Here is a 22,817-nt window from a genome sequence, read left to right as displayed (position 1 = left end):
GGTAATGCCATGGCAGGGACCCAGCGGGCATGGGGAGGCGCTGTGATGGTGCAGGATCCCCCCGTCAGGATTAATGCAGCCCAGGCTCCCGCCGCCTTCGGTCCAAAGCAGCCAAGGAAACCCTCCTGCAGACAGATCAGGCTGGCCTTTTATTTTGTCATTCCATAAATACAGTAGCTGAATGTCCGTCGCAATCATCATTCAGCAGCACAATGCAGTCAGCTGGCTTGGCCTGTCATTTATGCAGTTCTAGCTAGTGTAATCATCACAACCCTCGCTGTGTCTCTCTCTCTCTCAAAAGAAAGCGCTTTATTTACATACAAGGATTGGCTGTAAGACAGGACAATAACTGGCGCTGGTAATTCACAGCTACTGGGTGCAGGGGAGTTTTCCAGGGTAAAGAGCAGGGCTCGCTGCATGACGGGGAAAGCACACACACCAGAACTCACCTGCGTTACATGCCTCGTACACAGAACAAAGTACACAGGAAACCAAGCAAATCCCCTGGGGTAGGATATGGAGGCTCAGACCGGAAAAGGCAACTGGAAGTTGTGGAAACCCCCTTGAACAGCTCTGGGAGGGGACGCTCGAGGGCCACAGGAGCAAGCGTTGGGATCCGGGGGGTGGTTCCTCCCCGTTTTAGCGTAACGTTCACCTGAACAGGTGCAGCACCCCACAGCGCTCCCTGGGGACACGGCAGGGCTGGGGCTAACATTGGACAAGCCAGACAAACAGCAGCTGCTAAAGTGCAATCGTAGGCAAGACTGTCACCATCCTTCACTCACCCTGCCGGGGAACTTTCTCTGCCCATTCCTTACGCTGGGGAGAGCCAAACCCGCTCCCTGCCGCTGGGGAGCAACACTCTGAGCTTTCCTGGGGCATTTCTGCTTGGGGTTTAACACCACCACCAAAGGCAATGAATCGCTGACTAGCCTACTCACAGAGCAGCTGATGCCCAAGCAGTGCCCACAAGCCAGGTGTTTATTCCCCTGCTCACAGGTGTATGGCAGAGCACTGCGAGTACTGGGACAGGCTCTCGTCCCTCCTGCCTGCCTGCAGGACACAGCCCGCCCCCCTGAACATGCAGCGCTGCAGGAAGCGAACACCCCATGCAACTGGCCAACCACCTTTTTACAGCAGCTTAAAAACTGTACAATTTTTAATCCAGCCTCAAACGCTAACATGAAAGGAAATTTAAATTCAGTAGCAACAAGCATCAGGCCTGAAACACCAAGCAGCCCCGTACACAGTCCTCACTCAGAGCAGCATTCTGCATGAGAACCATTAAGGCAGCTGGCCATAACCAGGGTTTGATTACAACAGGGCAGGGTCTGTGGCTGGGGCTGGATGGGGGGCAGGAACAGCAGTGGCTCAGCAAGACAGCATTGAGCACGTTGGTCGTATGGTGAGGTTACAGCCATGGGTGGGTGTTCAGACCCCTGCCGCAGACCAGCAGAGTCATGCACAGGTGTAATTTATATTCTAATTTGCAAAGTCAATCAGGAATAAACAGCACTGGTGCAAATCACAACTTGTCCTTCTGCACTGGGGACTGAGCCCCGGGAGCTACCTCCAGGCTGGGACCTGAGACAGGCCGAGCCTACACCACCAGCTGTAAAAAGACCAGTCCAGGGGGTGTGCAGAAATGCCTTTTAAAAAGGAGCAAGACAAAAATGGTCCAAGCGAATCAGCTTTCCACAAGGTAGCTGGCTCTCCTCCCACTGCAGTAACCTACGGTGGTGGGAGGACACAGCTGAGGGATGTTTTAAAATGCTCTGCCAATAGACATGTGGTTTTTTTGTAGGTTAGGGCAGTGCTCTGATCCTGCTGTGCTAGAGAGGTTTGTGTGACCCACGTACACACACAATCTCTGTACAAATGCCAAACAGGCACTGCTTGGGTAGTGCCAATTAATGCAAGAAATGCAACTGCATTTTCAGAGCAAGTTCCCAGCTCCCTGAGTGTTGCTGGGGGAGCGCTTGGACCAGCTGCCCCTTGAAAGAGAAAAAGGGGAACAGAAGCACTAATATTTGTAAAACCTAAATAAATGCAGTCAGAGTCCTTGAAAACATTAACCCCTGCCAGGGAACAGTGATTCCTCACCACCGTTGCTTTATCATTGTTCATTAGTATTATTCTGCCTGCTTTGTAGACTATCCAAATTAGATAGGTTTCTGCTACCCTTAGGGTGCAGAATTATTCCAGCACTTAACAAGGGGATAGCTCCTGGAAGTTTGGAACAGAATCTTATCTGTAGTCTAAACATGTGGTTATCTATGCAATGGTTATGAGAAAATACTACCAACATTATACCAAAAATTGAAGTATGCGATTACTACAGTAATGCAAAACTTCTGCGGCTTTTACATCTCAGACCACCTAGTGTGAAGTTGCTTATCCGATAGCATCCGATTTGCAGAAACATCCCAAAGGGATCCATATAGCCAACAGTGAAATGCAGCCACCTCTGGGGTGGAAAGTGGCATCCGTTTAACGGCACCAGCAACGTTACCTATGAGTTTAGGACAGGAAATGAATATGTATTTGTTGACTGTTATATCAAGTTGACTCAGTGGTTCCACAATCAGTCTAAAGATGAAATTAATCTTTAGTGGAAATGGGGAACCTAGCAGTCTACCGAAGTAATTCATCTGGCAAACGAGACCAAGCTATCTCCCTGTAATAGCTGTGCACATATGTCATCAGTGAAACAAGTACCTACAAATGCAGTCTGAAATTTTAGGGGAAAGTTGGTACCATATTAGGTGGCAGCCCACACAAGTCAGGGATCTGAAACAAGAATAATGATTTTGTAACATACAAAAAATATTTTTTTTTGTTTGCAAAGGCAAAAGATTCTCAAAAATACGCACTACAGCTGTTCAGTCCAGCGTGCAGTATCCACATTACTGAGCAGCACCCAGCCACAGACCAGACACAGCCGCAAGTCTGGTGGCTTGAACTCCTTAGACCGACATCCTCTTGGATTAAATTGCTCATTACCGTCATTTACTGTGTGCAGCTGGTAATGATACTCCATGATTGTCCACTGAACACATGTAAACTAAATCCCTGTCTGCCCTGCTCCTTTTAAAGCAATGACTGGCTCAAGCAGTTTGAGAGGTTGCTTACGAAATATCACAGATTCTGGGTGTTAAGGAAATCAAGCATCTAAAATTAAAGCAGGATGTTTTCTGGACAGAGATTAATTGAAGGTCTCTGCTCTCTTTCATACTAAACAGTTACACTGTTTAAAATGTTTAGTATAAACATTGTGCATGTAAAACTTCATATTAGTTGTAAATGAGAACCTAGACCTGAGTGAATGACAGAGGAAGTAATGAAACCAGCAAGATGCTCGTGTTAAAACAGCACTGCCTGCCGGAGAGAAAAGCACCAGCACAGTGAGGGATTCTTACTGGAATGCCTTCAATGCCAGCGCGCCATTTCTGTTCAAAGTCACAAACTGCGTCCTGCACTCAGTCCTCCGCAAAGCTCCCAGGAAGCCCACTGAGGCCAAGAGGTGCTTGGGCTGAGGACATAGCCTGTTCACAGGGAAAGAAAGCCCCCTGATTGGAACTGAGTGGGCTCAGGCCTTGTGCGAATAGCAACACCACCTCAGAAGGTCAATATGAGGCACCAGAAAAATAAAAACAAGCATTGTGACAAACACCCCCGGCCCCAGTGCGGGCCTTGGGGAGGCTACCGAATCGCAGAGCATGAACTCTTACAGCTGCTTGCCAACAACTTGGCTGATTCACTTTGTATTTTTTGAAGTATTCAATCTTCTCCAACAGAAATAGATACAGAGCAAACTAAAGAACAGAACCAGCTGGGAGATGCAGGCAGTACTCCCGGAACAGCTGTTTCTAACATTCTTAGATGGTTACCACAGACAGTCCTCCGCACTCACAGGAGCCAGATCATTGTAAAGCCAGCGTTGCTTTTGGAACAGAGAGACTAGAATTCTTACAGGTAAATGGTGTGTTTGTCAGATCTGAATATTCAAGCACATCGTACAGGAGCTGGAATCAACGAAAAGCAGAGATATTCTGCGTGCGTTTGTGAAAAACGTAGTTTCTCCTTTTAAAAAAGGAAGCCCAGAGGCCTGAAATCTTCCCAGCCTGGGACTCTTCTTGCATTCAAAAGAAATGGTGCATAATAAGCCTATGTCGTCTTGCAGCAACAGGGTAAACAACTTCTTCAGAACATCTTGCCATGTGGTATCTTCGGATGCCAATCACACTCTTCCCTCGGCTTCAGTAAAGCTCAAGCAAGCAAACAGAAGACTAGGAGTCGAGAGAGTCCGGGGACAGCAGGCACAGTTAGGATCTGTAGTCCTTTTTGCTGTATGGTTTATTGCCCAAAATACTATCGATCTCGTGTATAATGGAAGAGGACAATTTTGGAAGAACCTGTACACAACATACATACAAAGAAAATCAGAATGTAAGTCAGCGCGGAAGTTGTCTCAAGGGACCCATCAACCTGCAAAACTTGAGCTGTCAACATTCCCCTGCTGGCTTTGGGATAAGTGGTCACTGGTGGAGTTTAAGGAGGTGTTAATGACAGCACATAGCATCGAGGGGCACAAGACGCTCACTAATAAACCGTATTGACCAGCAGGCAACACTAAAACCACCTACATCCTCGCTTGTGACAGGGACCAGCAGGGGCTGTTTGAGCTAGTGATGGTCATGAGCTTCCCTGCAACCACAAATCATAGTGTGGAAAAAAAATTCTGTAACCTGCGTGACCGCTTTGGAAAACAAAGGTAAACGGGAAAGCAAAGTCAGCCAAAACCAACGGCTGAAATACATGGTTAAAGCAATAAAGCACATGGGTGTGAATTCAAGGCGTTATTGGTTCCTTCAGTATCATGTACAATTTACTAAATAGAAGGGTTGATGGGTCAAACAACAGAGTTTTCAGAATAACTTGGTTCACTGAAAGAATCTGTTACGGGAAAACATGTGATTTGTTAAAGGTCCGATCCAAAGCTCAACTGACAGCTCTCACGAAGGTCGATCCAAGGACTTATGAGCCATGACACCAAGTCAAAGTCCTAAAGCCCCCTCTTACTAAATGAGCCCCATGTAGTAGCCCTCGTTAATACCTGCAAAACAAGTGCAGCTGCAAGGCACATCCCACCTTGCACTGATCTATTACGACAGTTGCAATATGGTTAATTTCTTTTTAACGATACAAACTATATAAGGAGTTAGTTACTCTCAAACTCTGAGCAAGCCAAAGATCATGCCTACATTTTTAAGCAAGGGAAATTTGCCAGGCTGTATGTGGGAACTGACCTGTATCGCTCCGATATTCTCCATTAACTGGTCTGCATTGGAAGCGCCGAGCAAAACGGAGCTGACTCCTTCGTTCCTCAGACACCAGGCTGGAGTGACAGGAAGGGTTAGGGGAGCTAAGGACAGGGGGTTCACTGCAGCCGCACACGTCATTCTTTACTTTAATAAAAAATGCAGTGCAGAGCTGCAGAAGCAGCTCTTCACTCTCCGGCCACAACTGGCCGGAGTGTCCAGTGCGTGGAAGAACTCGCTGCAAGGCGCTGTGCGCATACAACCCACAGCATGTTTTTACGGCCAGGAGAGGCGGGCTTGGTGGGGGAGATGTGCCCAGGCAGGTAGGGCACCTCGGTTAGGCTTTCTCTGGCCATGGAGGCTGGTATTTCCCGCTCTGACAGACTCCACCTGTCTCGGGGCAACCGTGGGCAGTGAATAGAGGAAACGAAATTCCGGTCTCCTCGGAGCAGCTTTTCACGCGAGCAGGCGCAAGAGAAGCAAGGAGCTGGGTCGGATGGTCTGGAATTCGGTATCAATGCCAGGGAACGAGGCTATTCTTATCCAGTGCCCCGCTGCTGCATTCCAGTGACAAAGGCCGGGGAGGACGATCTCTCTTGCTCTGCGTCTCGCAGGCTGCTTACCGATCGCGAGCTGTGGCAAGGTGCATCCTAGGCGCTCTGCAATGGCTTGCAGCTCCTTCAGCTTTGCCTGCTGTCTCCTTCCCTCTTCACTCAGGATCTTGTCTTTTAGCCATTGGTATCCCTTTGAAAAGAGAGGCACATTGAGGGAGAGGGGAAAGAGTCCTTAGCATCTGCCTCCTCCCCAGTCTGCTTCTAGAGACGGGGCGTCACTGGCTGGGGACACAGACAGGCTGATGCCAGCACTCGCTTGGGACCCAGGTCAGCTCCCACTGAAAGCAATGGAAAGGTGCTTCTGGGAGTCAAAGGGAGCTGGCGATGTGCTCACTGTAGGTCCAGAGGCCAGCACAGGGGGTTCTTCTACTTGAACTTAGTGTCACAGACACAGAGGGAACAATCCAATGGAAATGGGGTTTATTGTGTGTGTGTTCTATCACTCCGGCATACGGTCAAGGGACTTCCCATAAATCTTTGGGGCTATAATGCAAAGATATCAAGGATTCTGTACAGCCCCAAACCCGCACAAGGAACATGAAGCGAAGCGGCGTTCTAGCCAGAGATCTCGGTAACGGGGTGACCCTCACACAGGAATGCTTAGCACGAGGACCAGAACGTGTGAGGGGTCTCAGTTGTGACACTGCAGTAAAATTAAACACACCTTTGCAGCAGGCGGCTGATTAAAGGTAGATCCCCTCCAACACCATATTACTTAATGCAGGTGCAGAATTCATTGGAACAAGGGGGGAATGTTGTGTTTTGCCTACAGTGCCTGTCCTTCCAAGTGGGGTAATGCAGCTCCCCAGAATCAACCCCCTCAGCTCCCCTCATATGATCCTGAAACCAAACTGGCCTCAAGCAAGGAGACCAAGTACTGGGAGGCAACAGGAACCCCCCATACTGGCTGCAGGATAAAACCTCAGATGCAAGGGGTGATAAAGAGATACCGTTCCACCCAGCATCCCTCGCACCAACCCACAAATCATGCTGCACCTCTTCCTCACCTTCAACGATGCTCTGGAGTAAGGGGGGATTCCACCATCATATTTTCCAGAAACAATTCCACAGGCCAGCGGGGACCAGGTCATGGCGCCAACCCCTGAGAAGAGAGAGAACATTTACTGAGGGCACTGCAGGTTCCTGCTGACAGCCGGGGTGGGGTGGGGGAGGGATCAATTGCACACACGGCTATCTGCCAGTTTTGTTCCTATTTTTAGCATCTCTTGGTAAGTACCGTTAGAGAACCAGACATTTTCCTTCGTGCAGTGTTGGTCTGGGGGCAGCTGCCAGCTGTATGAGCCCTGCTCCAAAATCCTGCCCCTAAAAGTGAGCAAGCTCAGAACACAGGGTAGAGAAACACAGGTGCGGCTGTCAGTGCTGTTGGGAGGATGTGATTTGGGAGCAGGACGCAGCATGGGAGGAAAAAGGAGGGGGCCCCTGCTAGAGAGGAAATACTTGGACAAGTGGGAGATAGTCTTTTTTAAAACGAGGTTGGGGAAATGTTTTAGAGTCTAACCCTAGGCAGGATTTCTGGGCTAATGGCACAAGTAGTTATTTAAAGGCACAGAAGAAGAGCTGTTGACTATTTGTGCACTATTGTACATGGCGAATACCTGCGAGAGCATTTTTGTGTGTGCTCGGCCCTGCCAGGTGTCGAACCCGTGGGCCCCGAGCCAGCAGAACGCTCCAGCTTGCGATTAACTTTAAATCTGGAGCCATTTTCCAAAAAAAATCTACTAAACTGATCGTTAGCGTCACTGCTCAGGTGACTGATGTTTATTTGGTAAGTGCTTTTTTTTTTTTTAGATTTTTATCAATCATATCCATTCCTTTGAAATGGTGTGGGGGACATCAGACAGTAGCCACTGAGAGTCAAAAAACGGAGTTAAGAATTATATAACACACAAACTGCCGACAGCGCACGCCGAAACGAACCAAGGGACGGTCCTTCGACCAAACTCACAGGTTCTCGGGCACCACTTTCCCCAGCTGTTCATTTTGATTGTTATTGATGGAAATATTTTTCCACGGGGTGTGTGTGTGTGTGTGTGTGTGTGTGTGTGTGTGTGTGTGTGTGTGTGTGTGTGTGTGTGTGTGTGTGTGTGTGTGTGTGTGTGTGTGTGTGTGTGTGTGTGTGTGTGTGTGTGTGTGTGTGTGTGTGTGTGTGTGTGTGGAAATCAACATTTACTGACAAAAATCGAATCCTTCCCGGCCTATAAATATCATATGTCATTAAAGCCCTTCCCTGCTAAGACAACACACACGTTTCCATGGATACAGTAACTCCGGTCTCCTTTCTTTGGTTTATTTAGTGAAGCAGTTTGAACAGGGGAGACATTTGTCTGTACCCAGGAAGCCCGTCTTTGTGTAAAGGGCTCGACAGGCCAGACCTCATCCTACTTTACAAATGGGCCGTAGGCCAGGAATGCACAGCACAGGCTTGGCCAGGCAGCTGGGAAGCCTCCAAGTACAGCAAAGAGTGAAACTCTAGAGAAGAGTTGTCAAGTCTGTAAATGACCCAGCTTTGGCTTCTCAGAGGAAGATGCCTCCTCTGTCCTGTGCTCTCTGGCTTTTTTATACTCTTCAGAGGTAACGTGTGTCTCTCTCTCTCGGTCTCTCATGTGCACACACAAAGGTTTGTCCGGGTACATCAGGAGTTTGGGCATCAGGCCTCAGCACTTAGAATTTCTCTCCTAATTCCAGGCTGCTTTTTCTGATTATGATATAAACACCATCTTGTAAGAGGATTTCAGCCAGAGCAAAGACACCGAGTGACTTGGCATGGCCCAAATAATGCCAGGTTAGGGTGTGCAACAGCCACTCCAGGGCACTCAGAAGTTAAACAATTACCAAAGCCAGCGGCTCCGACTTGGCAGGAATATGAAACGTGCACCATGATCACACACTGGGTTAGCAGCGTGGAGGAGACGCCAGCTAAAGGGCCATGACCCCACCTCAGCAGCAGCTCGGCCTGGCCAGAGCTCTGATATTCAGATGGGGCTAGATCACGCAGCGTGATCCCCCTTTGCTGTGGCAGAGGCTGGGAACAAGCATGGCTTCGGGGTGACAAACAGGTCTGACAAGGCTGCTGAGATTTATTTTCCCTAAAACTGTGCCTATTTCCCCCATATCTTAGCACATTTATTCAGTTTTTTAAAAACTATTTTTGTACATTTTAAACCGCAAACCCCCAAGTGCCCCATGAATACAGATACGGGGCCTCGTGCCGATGTGGCATGTTGTACGTGCTGAAGGGACACGGCCAGCTCTGGGGACTCAGAAGAACGCTGGGTTTTTTTAGTTTGCCATAAAGATGCAGTTTTGGGGCAACCAAAAGCATTTGCGAAGTTGGGGTGAATTCAGCAAATTGTTCTGACGTTTTTCCAGAATTTTTGTCCTCCCTTTTTATCTGGTTGAAACTGATTGTTCAACCCCAATGAAATCTTTTCAGTTTTTCATTTCGACAAGAAAAGAAATTATTTAAAAACAAATGCTTTTTTATAAACAAAACGTTGAAACGGTTTATGTTGGAAACGTTGAAACAGTCAGGGTTTAGCTTTGAATTTTTTGTGGATGTTTTTGTTCAGGCCTGGATTGGAGCCGTGTGGCTTGGGCCCCTCTCTAGATTGCCGTTTTTATACTTGGCCCATGTGTGCAGTGCCCCCGGACCAACCCCAGCCCTCCTCAATGGAAACCAGGGGTCTGTTGCCTGATTATTGTTCCATTGGGAAAGGCAATTCTTTCTAGAAACAAAAGCCAGGAGCTGGGCATTCCGGGCAGCTGAGCTGAATATCGACAGACCCTTTATGACAGGACCGAGCCTCTCAACTCCTGCTCCCTTCCCTGAGAGTGCCCAGCTGTGCCCCCAGCCAGCCTCAGAGAACATGTAAGGTGTCGGGGGGATTTGTACCTATCTTGTGAAAGAGCTCAGGGAGTTGCACCTCCACCTTCTCCCTCTGGAACATGTGGTACTCGGCTTGCTCACAAATCGGCGGGATTAGGTTAAACTGCCGTGCCACTGAGTATGCTTCCTGCAAGCACAAAGATAAATGCAAATCAGCATCATTCCCTATGGGGCAGGGCTGCCCCGCCCCATGCTCTCCTCCCGGAGCAGGGTGAGACCTCCAGGTCGTCCCCACGGCACTGGGGCTGGGACGTCCGGAGACCCTGCCTTGCGGGTGAAAGGGAGTAACCCAGGGACATGGAGAGAGTGGCTATTGCCGAAACAGAACTAATTTGTTCCTGCGGCTGATGGGGACCCAGGGCCTCGCTGAACAAGCAGAGACTGGAGGGCCCAGCCCTATGGGAGATTTGCCCATTGGCAGGCCCCAGTGGGACTTTATCTTTGACTTCAAAGGGCACGAGCCAGGCTCTGGGGTCTCTGACTGCAAATGTGGTGCCCACGCTAAGCCCAAGAGGTCTGTATGTTTGGAGCATTCCGGCGCTCTGCGGCTGGCTCTGCACTGACAAGTGCTTTAATGCCAGGGCAGCCACCGCACTACCTGTCAGCATTCAGCTGGAAGGGGCTCGAAAAGGCCCAGATTTGCCCCCAGGGCTCCTGAGATGCTGCCTTGGAGACAGTTGCAGACATGGGGGCTGACACAAAGTTCTGTCTGTTACCAGGGAGACGGTCACATTGAGAGGAAAAGGCGACTGGCTGGAGAGTCTCAAGTCAAAGGATTTAGCTAGAAATCATGTTAATTTGCCCAAAAGTTGGAGCAGATTGAGCCAGCAGAGCACACAGAGCTGGGAAGGGCCAGAGGGGGAAATCTCTCACTGAAGCGTCTCAGACCAGCGAGGAGAGAGAATGAGAGGGGGAGAGGAAACCAGGTGAGCTGGGGGCTCCTGTGACAGCAATGACAGGGATTCCCCGCTCAGGTGTCCTTCTCGCTGACCGCTACTGTGCTACCTCCTTTCCCAGCCAGGGAACCCTTTCCCCTACGGCACGAGCCTGACACACTCTGATGAGCCGTCCTATCAGATCTAAAAATAATTACAGCTAAAATACGTCTGCAAGCAGTCGGCTCCTGACAGCTCCTGTCTAATTAAATCACCATCAACGGAGCACTTCTCTCCAAAACACTGCAGAGAGGCACTTTGCTCTGGCGACGGCAGTCTACTCGGCCTCTGCTTAGCATCAGCAGCGCACAGATCATTTATTTATGGCGTGTCTTCCGGCCCTTGCATTTCAGCAATGGGAACGCACGGGCATGCATGCGCCCACACGCAGGCGTGTACACACACACACACAGTACCATGATCTCCATGGAGCTCCAGCGCGATGTTCCCCAGTACATGGCCATTCCCTGGTTGATAACATGGGTCATTGCTCTCACCGTCTCTGTCAAAAAGGAAGGGAAGGCAAGGAGGGAGACATGTCAGCCTGGCACGCAGACTGGAGCTATTCCGTAAATAAAGATTGTGACACCAAAAGGAAAGGGGGGACTTTGACTGCACAGACATCTTGCAAGCAGTGTACTTCCAGACTTCAAACTTGGAGACAGGAGTTTTACAAGGAAATTAAAAAACAAAAATGAACGAACAAAAACCAAAAAGCCAACCCACAACAGAGACTGCTCGTGAAATCATTTCCCCATATTAATTACTTGTCCAAATCTGTAAAGAATAATCGAATGCAAAAATAAACAAACAAACCAACAATCGCCAGAGATTGGGTTGGAAAGTGACCTTTTTATGGCCCTTGTGCTGAAATGAGGGTGAGAAGAAACAGAGGGATGTAAACTATGATGCCATAAGAATTGAGTTTTGTTTAGTTAGTTGCTTTTTGGAGGAATAATAGGATTAGCCTAGAAGAAAATAACCATTTGCAATGGACCAGTGAAACGTAATGAGGTCACAATCAAATAGGTGAAATGCAGTACAGAGTGGTGGAAAACAATGTCCAACCTCACGGATGTTCACGCTCTCCTGTGAGATGGGGATGGACAGGAGCCACAGGATATATTGCACCCATGTGTGGGGGAAAAAATAACATCTTCAAGGTCCTACAAAAAACAGACCCGAAGACTCGGTTTTCCATCTAAACAGAGGAAAACCAGATCAAATCCACCAGGATGGAACAGCTGTCACAGGAGGGGAGACACTAAAAAAACCACAACAAAAAAAGTAGAAACATTTCCGGGAGACCAACTTCTTTGGGGAGCAGGGCTTGACTCTGTGTGTGTGTGGGGGGGGTGGGGTGGGATAGTGAGGGAGAGGGAGAGGGAAACAGCACAAAGTTTGTGCAGTTCTTAGCACCTTCCAATTTTGTTTCTGGGCATCATTGCTCTGCTGCACTGAGATTTATGAACCCAACTCCGAGGTCCGTTCAGAACTCCCTGTGCAGGGACAGACGAGCTCAAAAACTCTACCCCTGAGCATCTGGAATCAGAAGATTTCAGAGACTGAGGAATCCAGGAGGAGCTGGGACTGCTGGATGTTAAGGATGGTTAAAAAACCCTCACCTCCAGCTTTGCCCTGATAGTTTAGCTGCTGTGAACTTCAGAGATTATTACTAATAAGAAAAATTCATCATTAGAAAACATCCATTAGCTATGAAAAACAGAGGGCAAATTCTGTCTGTATAAAGACTTATACAAAGCAAATATTGCAGCTGATTGTAGGAACCCATTAAGTTAGTTTGGCCTCATGGTTAATATTGCATCTAAAAACAGCTAACGTTCAGATTTTTCTTTTTTGAGGGTTGTCACTGTGATGTTTGGCAAATACAGGGACGGCCCACCACAGGTGCTGAATGTATGTAGTGGATCCAGTGGGGGATGTCTAGAAAAGGCAGCTCTAAGAATACATTGCTTGCAAGGTTGGTTGCAAATTATTGCGGTATAAAGGAAAGATTGCAAACAAGTGTTTCTAAAAACAATCCATTGACGGCCTGAAAAAATAAACCCGATATAATATATAAATCAATGTGATTATACACACGCACACACACTCACTCAGACAAAAGTGTATGTATCCCTGTCTTCTGTCTGTTTCAAGGTGGGAAGCAGACAATGGTATGTGTTTGTCTAAGTGCGATGCTAAACATGCTGGAACATAGAGAGAACGAGAACGCAAAACCTGAGGCTCCTCATTTGACGCTCGCCCAAATGTTTTAAACAGCTACTGATTTTGGGTGCTTTGAGGCATTTAGGGCCGATTTTCAGGGCACAGAGTGCTTACAGCTGCAGGGGCCGCTCAGGGCGGCTGCCCCTATGCAGCTCCTGTGATAACCAGCACTGGTATCTCCAGTTGGGACAACCAAAAACTCGACCGTCAGTTTCTGAACGGGTGCGAAGATGCTTTGTCTTTTATTAGACGTGGAGTCGCACTGTTCAGCACAGGTTCAAGTGCCCCATTGCTGACAAAAACCCTAAGCTTATGCTCAAATAAATTGGTTAGTCTCTAAGGTGCCACAAGTACTCCTTTTCTTTTTGCGAATACAGACTAACACGGCTGTTACTCTGAAACCATTGCTGACACTGGCCCTCAGCAACTGGTAGTGTTAAAAAAGGCTTGAGAAAGCAGCAGTGAGTTCGAACATGCAGTTCCCATGGCCTGGTCTCCATGACGCCCACGGGCTGCAGCCTGCAGATTGCAAACTTTTCCTTGGACCACAAGACACAATCCTGCCAAAGACGCTAATTACGTTTGCAAAGTCACAAAGGGGGCAGAGCTCCATTAGGTGGTGGCTTCATTAAGCTATGTTAGTAGCTGCCACCCGAGAGTGCTCCGCAGCAAGCTCTCTGTTCCTTGTAACACCCAACTAGCCCTTATCGCCGAGTCAGCCCTGTGCTGGTTTAAACGTTTCTCTCGCTTCCTCAGAGCTGCTTTAGGAAGTGTTGCTGAACAGGTTTAAAATACTGAAATCAGAGAGAACGTTTTTCAGTCTCCAAAAACCTCATTTCTGGGCTGAGACCCAAGGTGGAAGGCTTCAGCTCTGAGGAAGGGATCGTTAGGAAATTCTGAGCATACAGAAGCAGGAGGATGAGGGAAGTCCAAATGTCAAGAGCTCTATAGCTTGGACTTTCATGAAGGGAGACTCAGATTAGCAACCAGAAGCAAACAATTCCTGGAAAGGCCATGTAAACTCCTTGATCTGTTGGGAGTGTGCTAGGCATCGGGTCAGCCTTCTAGCTGTCTGGGGCAAACCATGCTCGTGCCACCCAGTCCACGTAGCTGGAGTCTCCATCGGGGCAAGGGCTGAGGAATCTTCCCATGCCAAGACAGAGGGGATGAAATCTTGACCTTACTGAAGGGGAGTTTTGCCATTAACTTTGGTGGGGCCAGGATTACACCCAGTCTCTGCAGCTGCCACCTGCCACCAGTATTTAAAGAAAACACTTTACACACACACACACACACACACACACACACAGACCCCCAAGATGCAGAGTAACAAATGCAAACAACCCCAATCTTCTTTTACCCTTGTTCTCCCTTCTCTACAACCTTCCTCTTGGTCTCTTGTCTGAATGTAGGCAAACAGAAGACGAGGTCTCTGCCCCATGGAGCTTACTGTCGAAGCCGCTATGCACATTCATGGTACTGCATTAGCAAAAACCACCATCCCCCTAATTTTGTTTCTCTTAGCTTAATTAAACCAAGGAAAGAGGTGCCAGAGAGTTTGAGACTCAATTGGCTAGTTAACACGGGAATTTACAGCTTAACTTTTAGGTGTCAGTCAAACCGCTACTGCCCTGTTCTGTTGCTGCCTTTTCTTTTCTTTTTTAGAAACACTGTCGGGAGTCCCCAGTCACAGGCTCTCCAGCCAAGTCTGAACCATGCAGGCTGAGTTTGAAGCCAAGGCATAAACTCATGCCAAGGAGAGAAGCAAAAAGAAAAAGTCACACCAGGCTTCACATGTCCATCACATGCACTGACAGAGTGTTACAGTTTAGCTAAGCGCTGGGCTTGTGCAAACGAAAGTTTTCCATAGAAATAAAATCTGGCAGGTCTGTAGTACATCTTGCACAAGATCACAAGCCATTACAAGGAGGAAGAATAGCCCGTCATAAGCAGAAAGAGCAATGACTATCAGAGCTGGGCAAAATGGGCATTTCTTACGTCACAGGAATAGGGCTCAGCAGGTTACATGCAGCTGGGGTCACATTTGGTCATTAGCTCTATTCCACTTGCCCCTTTAATTTAAAAAATCCCATGGGAAAATAAGTCTCCAGTCTCCATGCCAAAGTTCCAGACACTAATGCTTGAATAACCATATTAAAAATGTATCGCAAGTAGACGGCAATAGACGTTTAGTTCAATAATGAACAGGAATAAGACGACCGAATGCTTTGTACCTATTGTACATATTCATAGCTGGGACTGTAAAAAGCTAGACTGGCATGGATATATAGCCAGCCAACTATTAGCCTTTTGGTCCCAACCTAGTGCTGGTAAAGGGATGCCCCCCCAGTGGTAGCAACCCCCTGGGGGAATCTGACTCTGAACAGGGCTGAAAACTCTGTCCCCTTATTTTAATGTAGTCTTTGGTCAAAGTTTGCCACTGCAGGGAGCGCAGTTACACAGAATTTTGCCCAACCCTAGTACATACTCATTAAAAAAAAAAAATCCAACCACATTCCTTATGCAAGACCAGGCGCATTCAATGGGGTGAAAAAACCAGCATAACATGTTATTTCAGTAACTGACTAGACGGATTTTGGGAGCCAATTCGTTCAACTTACCAGACAGCCGTATTTTCTGATGCTAATGTAAACTTATCAGCACTCAACCCACAGCATGGGCTTTAAAGTGGAGAGTCTCGTGGACTTTAAAACTTCTGGGTGAGGACCACCACAACTTGCTTGTTCTCCCCTGGACTACTGATTTGTTCACCCTGATCCCTGAACTGTTCTCCTCCAAGATCACAAGCATGTTAGGAACCATGTTATTTTAATGAACCAACGAATTAGGCTTTAATGCAGAATTTCAAACTGCGGGGACCTCCTGTCATACAGACAAGCATAGCAGAAAATGGCACGTCATGCACTGAACAAAGGAAAGGAACAAAAGAATGAAGTGACATGAATCGAGGGAAGAGAACGAGAAGAACTAATCACTATTTTGCTTTTTACTTGCAAGATGTTCTCAAAGGCAAGTGGGGTTTTTTGTTTGTTTTCCTTTGTGCATTTTATGGAAAAGTTTGCCACGGGGGAAAGGAAGTCGTGTAAATAAAAATACAGAGTCTGTCCCATAAAATGCTGTTTGGACACAGAAGTCAATATTCGGATTGCGGGTACGATGTACCTTCTATGATGAATGTTCTTGACTTGGAAGAACTAAATGGGTCCCCTGGTGATAAAAGAAAGATTTAAAGAGACCAGAGTTTACAACTGCTGGCATATTACAATGAACGGCATGACAAAAGGGTCTGGGTCTGGAGGAAGAATAACCCCTATCAAAGCACCATTAAAACTGCCTGTTCCAGAAGCAGTGCGCATCCTGAGAAGGCCCCTTTACATGGGGATGGAGGGGGACTGAGGTTGAAAAAGATTTTTGGTTGGTTTGTTTACATATGCTGAACGTACTAACACATGAAACAATTGCTACATAATGGAAAACGCACCATAACTAAAAACCCATCACCAACATCATGATTCAAACATTCAAAACATCAAAAAATAAAATGCAATGAAAAATTCAGACCTGATTTGGCTAATAAGATGTTAAACTAACAAGGAATTAACAGTTCCTTCTTAGAATGGGCGAGTATGTAATCCAGAAATGGGACAGGCCATGAAATGAGAAAAGTTAGATCTGTTGCGGAGGTACAAACTGCTAGCACAGCAGCTTGAGAAAATTATTATAATGATCGTAACCCTATGTATGAATTGTATTATCCAAGAACCTAGGAGCGCCAGTCATGGACCTGGGCTCTGTCATGCTGGGCAAACACGGACTGAAAAGGGAGATAACACAGAGAGAAGCATGTATTTCCGAGAGTCCCAGTTCAGCCTGCAGCACAAACCCCAAAGGGACAAAGATAGCATCACATTCAGGCCCGGAAAGCCCGAGCGTAAGAGCTCCCCATGACATGAGCAAGGGGAACGTCCCCTGAGAAGCCCTTTGACTGGTGCCCCTCTATTACACTTTGCTGGGGGAGAGAAAGAGGTTATTCTGAAAACGATTTGGCGGCCCACGGCCAGCGCTCCTACTCCCCAATGCTACACTCTTTGGAAGATGCTCCCTACTTCTGGACGCAAATGGCGAGACCATGGCTAATCCACCAGTCTCAGCTGCCTGCTGACCAGCACCCGAAACAGGAATAGGCTCTCAGGGAGAAACTGGCCGTGGGACCTACCTTCCATGGGTGTGTTGGGATCTGGTCTGTTCGCAAACACAACATCCACGTACTCTAACTGCAGCCGTTCTAAGGAAGCCTTCAGACCTGGTGATGAGCAAACAAGGACAAAAGGCCATCAAGCACGGTTCCCCACTGAGCTCCCTGCTTCGTTAGCACTAAAGAGAAGGTCCCAGCACTTGGCAAACACAGGCTCCGAAGAGCTGCACTAACACTCGTGAGATGGTGCCCTGAGGCCCAGGGATCCCAGCTTTGCTGAGGCTGTTCCAGAGCATTAAGAGCACCGCGACCCACATCTGCGCGAGAGGGCTGAGCTGTGCCGCGTGCTCCGTGGAGAGACCCGGCTCGCTGCTGCTCCACTGGGAAGGGTAGCCCCAGCCCCAGCTCTCACAAGGGCTGGCCACTCCCTGGATTTCTGCTTGGAGTAATGAACAGAATGAAAACCATCTCAGGGGAAGAGTTGCAGAAGTGGTGACGCTAAAATGTATCCAACCTCTGCCCAACAGGGGCCAGCTGCCAGGCGATTTGAATTACACTTATAACAACTCTCAAGGAAATATTCAGCTCATTGTTATAAACAATAACTACCAGCACATGCCTCTCCCACGCCCTGCTCCTTCTTCCAAGCCAGGAGGTCATGATGTCAGCTGTTGGCGTCTGCAAGGCACTCTGCAGTGCCATTAACGCCATCTTGGCAGGACAGCGCACCTACCAGGTGTGTGTGGGCAGGTGTGTCCCAGCCGCTGGGACATGGCAAAGCAGCCACTGAAGCAGCCCAAGGGATGGGCTCAGCTGGAGCCCTGTCGAAGCGTGTTTGTTCCTTCTCCTGAATGGGAACACCCCAGGTCCCTCAGACTCTCCCACCTTACTATACAGGAGCAGCAGATAGGCCCCGACCCAGCAAAGCACATGGTTAAGCATGTGAGTAGTTCCATTCAGTTAAGTGCTCATGTGCTTAAAGTTAAGCACGTGCTCAAGTGCCTTGCAGGGTCAGGCTCACATACAGCATTAAAGCAGACGTGCTCTCTCACCTTCTATGATGTGTTTTCTGGACAGTCCCCTCTCAGTCTCTGCTCTGAAAAAGAACAGGCCCAGGTCAGCAGTGTACAGTACAACGACGACAATTACGGTGCTGGGTGAAATTAGCCAGTGTTACTTACTTTCCTCCCCAGAAGATTTTGGTTGTGATGACCAGGCTAGAGCGCCTTTAAAGAGAAACAGAAAGTCACTGCATAAAACGTACCAAGCCAAGGTTCCCTTTCGCCCTCTGTGCTCCCATCCCTACACTCACCGCCCCAAGCTGACGCTCGCCCACAGCTTCCAGTTACGCAAATACCCTCTTCCCAACTCACTGGTCCGCGGAACGTAAGTGATTTAGCACCAAGCACTGCTCCGAGTCGTGCTGGGGCACAGCCAGAATAATTCTATTGACTTCGCAGTGGAGTTACTGCTGATTTACCCCAGTGTAAGGAAGGCTAGAGTCAGGCCCTTAGTGATCCGCTTGGCTGTTTGATCAGACACCTTCACTAGACCAGATCAGAGGTGTTACCTCTAGGACCCACCTCACCTTGAATGATCCTGGGGTTAAGCCTTTAGGGTGAGATTGTCAAGAGTACGATCGGTGTTTAGGAGCACAAATCCCTCTGAAAATCACTGAGGCACTTCGGAAAGTCCCAACCTTGGGTCTGGCCCTGTAGCCCAAAGTCACTTTGCTTCAGGGCCATCCAGCAGGCTATAGCATGGCAACTACTAGGAGAAACCACTACCAGCTCCAACTACTGTGAACTTACTGAACCAGCTGCTATGGTCCCGTGCCTACTCCAGACTCAAGAGGCTGTTTGCTGAAAAGGCATGATTCGCGTGCCTGAACTAAAACGTTTGGACTCTTAAATCAGTGTCCAGGACAGCTAAACCAGACTCTCATTGTGCCCACATTACGTTGCAGTGTGAGACTGCAATCATCAAAGGGCTCCAGCCACAATGGGCTGGCCAAGTTCCTAGTATGACTGCCTAAGACTGTTCTTTATGGCGGAGTGCATGGTGAGAGAGGCAGGAGCGGTCCTGGAGTCAGCGGAGTAAATAGAAAACTACTCAGGCAACACCCCGCCGGGCTCCAATGCCATCTCAAAGCAGCTGTGGACCAATTTGCTCAGAACCTTGGTGCTGGAAAAAGAAGAGGACGATGAATAGGCATGTGGGGTGCCACAGTTCGCCTCCGAGTACTGACAGGAGAGCTCCTCATGGGATTTGCTAAAAAGTCAATTACCTTTAATTACTGGGAGCTGTAGTCACATGGTAATTAATGCAAAGAAACAATATTGGTGGAACAAGATGACAAGTATAAATAATTGAGTGGGAAAAATGTACCCGATAACCACTGACTGGGAGGATAATTGTGGCATTCTGGAGGGAAGGAAATACAGACTTTCTGACAATCCTACTATGATTAATGATTCATGCCCAACTGCAGCGAGCTGGTATTTGAAATTGCTCTTCCCTGTGACTTTTACAATTTGAGATCATTTCAAACACGTCCCTGAAGAAACGCCACTCTACTCTGACCCAGCCAGGACAGGGGAGAGGTGCCAGGCTGTGATGGACTGACGAGCCCTGGACATCTCCATCAGGAACAGGAATGGAGATTTACCAGGGGAAACACTGAGATTAAGAGACCATTTTCTTGCTTGAAACTGGCATGCACCTTGGGCCCCCGAGCTACCAGAAGACTGAATGCCAGCCATAAAGAAGGCATTATTATTTCATGCCGTTACAACAACCTAGAAGGCAGAAACTCTCTTCATTCACAGGAACAAGTCCAGGACGGGCAGAAGCAGTGAAAGATTCCTCTACCCTGCCCTGGAGCGATCACTGCTAGGGACCAGAGAGGGGATTTCAGACTCCATGTTCCAGATTTCATGCTCACTGGTGCACCACTCCCTGCAAATCCCTGTACAGTTATTTGACTCTTCACCTTGATGCCTACCATTAATTTCCTTCCTTCCGTATCAAACACAGCAGTTATCAAGGAAACTGCCCAAGGCATAAAAATGAAGCACTGTGGCTCTAACGTGGCATTTGGCCTAAGGAAGAATAAAATTACCTCCAACCCTTCTTCTTAATAATATTTCCCAACACAACTTCAGCCCTGCAACGAGAGAGAAACACAAATGATTATTTCATCAGACTGGTATAGAAATTAGGTCCAAACCATTTCGATCATGAAAAATCGGCTCTCAATGGAGGGATCCCATGTATTTCAAATCCCTGGTGTTAAAATGTTATTAAGGAGCTATGGAGAACAAGACAATTTGAGGCTACCCCATGCCCCACCCACTCCAATGGCTATTAATGGGCTCTCTGAACAAAGAGGAATCCGGCATGTTGTTTACATTGCAGTACAGGATCAAGTGACAGCTTGAATTTTCTTGGCATTTGTCAGGGTCAAAGATAAAAATATCCTGGCCACAGGCAATGTAATTTCCTCCTTCCTTTGCACTGTCCTGCAGTGTATAAAGAAATGCTCTCTCTAACTGCTTGTTATACATCTTAGCAACAGAGATGGGACAAGAATGCAATGTGCATTACATTTATACCCACCACATCCTCTGTGCCGCTCACTCGGGCCTTCGCATCCCTTCACTAATCGATCTCAACCCTACTTCCCACGGGACTCATGGCAGGCACAGACCGTGAAAGCTGAATATTATGTCACCCATCTCCTCAGCCTCTTTTGCATGGACAAGCGGAGCCCATCAGTGGCGAACGGAGGGCGTGGTGGACAAAAACGTGGCATGCGTTCAGGTTATTGGAGCTCAGCCCACTAGCAGTGCTGTGGCTCATGGCTGATAATTGCAGGATTTGGCTATTCAGACCTGTCATGGCACAAATGACTCCCTACAAATAGGATTCATAATGGCCTCTCTTCTTCAGAGTGAGAAAACAGGTCAGAGAGATTCAGGTTCTTTGCTAGTGGGATCTCCGGCTGGGATGTGCTGGAGTGGAACTGTGCATGTCTTCTCCAGCAAGAGCGGCAATAGGTAAGGAAGAACAAAGCCACAGGTAAGAGAGAGACATTCTTCCATTATACGTAAGGCCTCTCTCACCCACCCCACACCGGAGACAGCTCTCCATTGCCATCCGTCAGGAGCCAATTCCATAGCCGTTGCTCAAACCCGCTTTGGCAGGTTGCTTTGCCCCTGTAGATGCTGCTGCTGGACTGGCTCGTCCAACATTTCGATTTTGAAATAAATACATGGACTTGAACATCACACTGGGATTAATGTGTGCGGCTTGTTCCTATTTGACACTGCTGTGCCAGCTCTGGGTAGGAGCCCAAGTTCCAGTGTGGCCCAGAGGCGAGGACGCTACCAACTGAGCCATGCGAACATCTGTGCTTGGACTGGGTGGAGTGCCCAGACACACACAACTGAATTGATCTTCGCTCTTGGCCTTGTCAGGCATATTTTGTTCCTGGGCAATTTAATTTTTAATGTGCAATTATTCGTGAAACCTCTCAGACACTACATTCTGGAGCCTCCATCCTTTCCAGTCACAAAGTCACTGCGTCTCTTTGGGAGGAGACCGGAAAAACCGACCCTTAGTCATTAACTTAAAGAGACATGCGTGACGCTTCATCGGATTTGTTCTGTGGTGTGCAAGCGTCTAAAACCAAAGATGAGACGCTGAACAGGTCAGACTGCAAGGACCTTCATTTCGTACAGTCAATAAAAGGTTCCGCGACACAGATGAACGCTTTCAGTCATCCCAATTAATTCACTGTCGCTAGGGTTTAATACACAGCACACGACATGTTGAGACTCTTTCACCAATGCTCTCAAGTACACTTAATCACCAAAAGATGTTCCCTAAGAGCTACAGGAAAAGTGGTTCTCCATCTTTTCCACACTTGGACCTTCCTGCCTTCTCGCTAGGACACAACCTCCCACTTAGCAACATGGAAATGGCAAGGCAGCCATGACGCCCAGCGTCTGTTCATGACCCTTCGGGAATGATTGCAATTTCTACCTACAAGTATCCTGCGCCAGGCCTTCGTTTTGTTGCCCGCCACATTCTCATCACTCGGCCCTCCTCACAGCTTACCCCTTGTCATTGCTCAGACAGCAACAGGAATAAGACCAGGCTGCACTGTGTTAGGTGCTGTAGGGACACACAGGCAGATGCGTCACGACGCTGAAGAGCTACGATATTTCGTCGGAGCCCGGGCACAAAGTGATGGAAGGAGAGGAGTGGAAAGGTTAATATGGAGAAAGTCACTGTGCTGACATGGGTTAGCTGTACCACAGCACAGCGGATTCTCGTTGTTGGAAAAGTTCATAAGAAAAAATAAATAAATAGGGTCAGCTCTCCATATCTCCTGTCTTCTCCTAATGCAGCCCATTCACACATAATTCATGAACATATAAACGTTCCATAGAACGTGCCGCCTTTTCCCAGAAAGAAACACTGCAAGTGAGTAGCGTCACAAAGGGCTATTGAAGAAGTAGACGCTAGGATCTATATTATAGGCAAACAAAAAAATTATAGGGCGAGAAAAGGGCCAAGAGAGAATGCCTA

At 48.0% G+C, this 22,817-nt stretch overlaps 1 protein-coding gene across 18 annotated transcripts in view; it reads right to left on the bottom strand.

Annotated features, from left to right (window-relative positions):
* Positions 1-136: 136 nt before the first annotated feature.
* Positions 137-22,817, bottom strand: part of KCNAB2 (potassium voltage-gated channel subfamily A regulatory beta subunit 2) — a 108,186-nt gene continuing 85,505 nt past the window's right edge. For all 18 annotated transcript variants that reach the window (XM_037881246.2, XM_043531820.1, XM_037881248.2 and 15 more), the window contains 10 exons: positions 20,344-20,388; positions 18,404-18,448; positions 18,275-18,318; positions 17,244-17,330; positions 11,194-11,279; positions 9,849-9,969; positions 6,943-7,037; positions 5,945-6,065; positions 5,310-5,398; positions 137-4,415 (listed from right to left, as the gene is read on the bottom strand). In XM_037881246.2, coding sequence (XP_037737174.1) covers positions 4,326-4,415; positions 5,310-5,398; positions 5,945-6,065; positions 6,943-7,037; positions 9,849-9,969; positions 11,194-11,279; positions 17,244-17,330; positions 18,275-18,318; positions 18,404-18,448; positions 20,344-20,388 — 823 coding nt within the window. In that variant the 3' untranslated portion in view covers positions 137-4,325. The remainder of the gene's footprint in view (positions 4,416-5,309; positions 5,399-5,944; positions 6,066-6,942; positions 7,038-9,848; positions 9,970-11,193; positions 11,280-17,243; positions 17,331-18,274; positions 18,319-18,403; positions 18,449-20,343; positions 20,389-22,817) is intronic.

Source organism: Chelonia mydas, chromosome 18, assembly GCF_015237465.2.
Source record: "Chelonia mydas isolate rCheMyd1 chromosome 18, rCheMyd1.pri.v2, whole genome shotgun sequence".
Lineage (NCBI taxonomy): Eukaryota > Metazoa > Chordata > Testudines > Cheloniidae > Chelonia > Chelonia mydas.
Note: the sequence above shows the minus strand (reverse complement) of the source record. Positions and strands in the feature narration are given on the sequence as shown.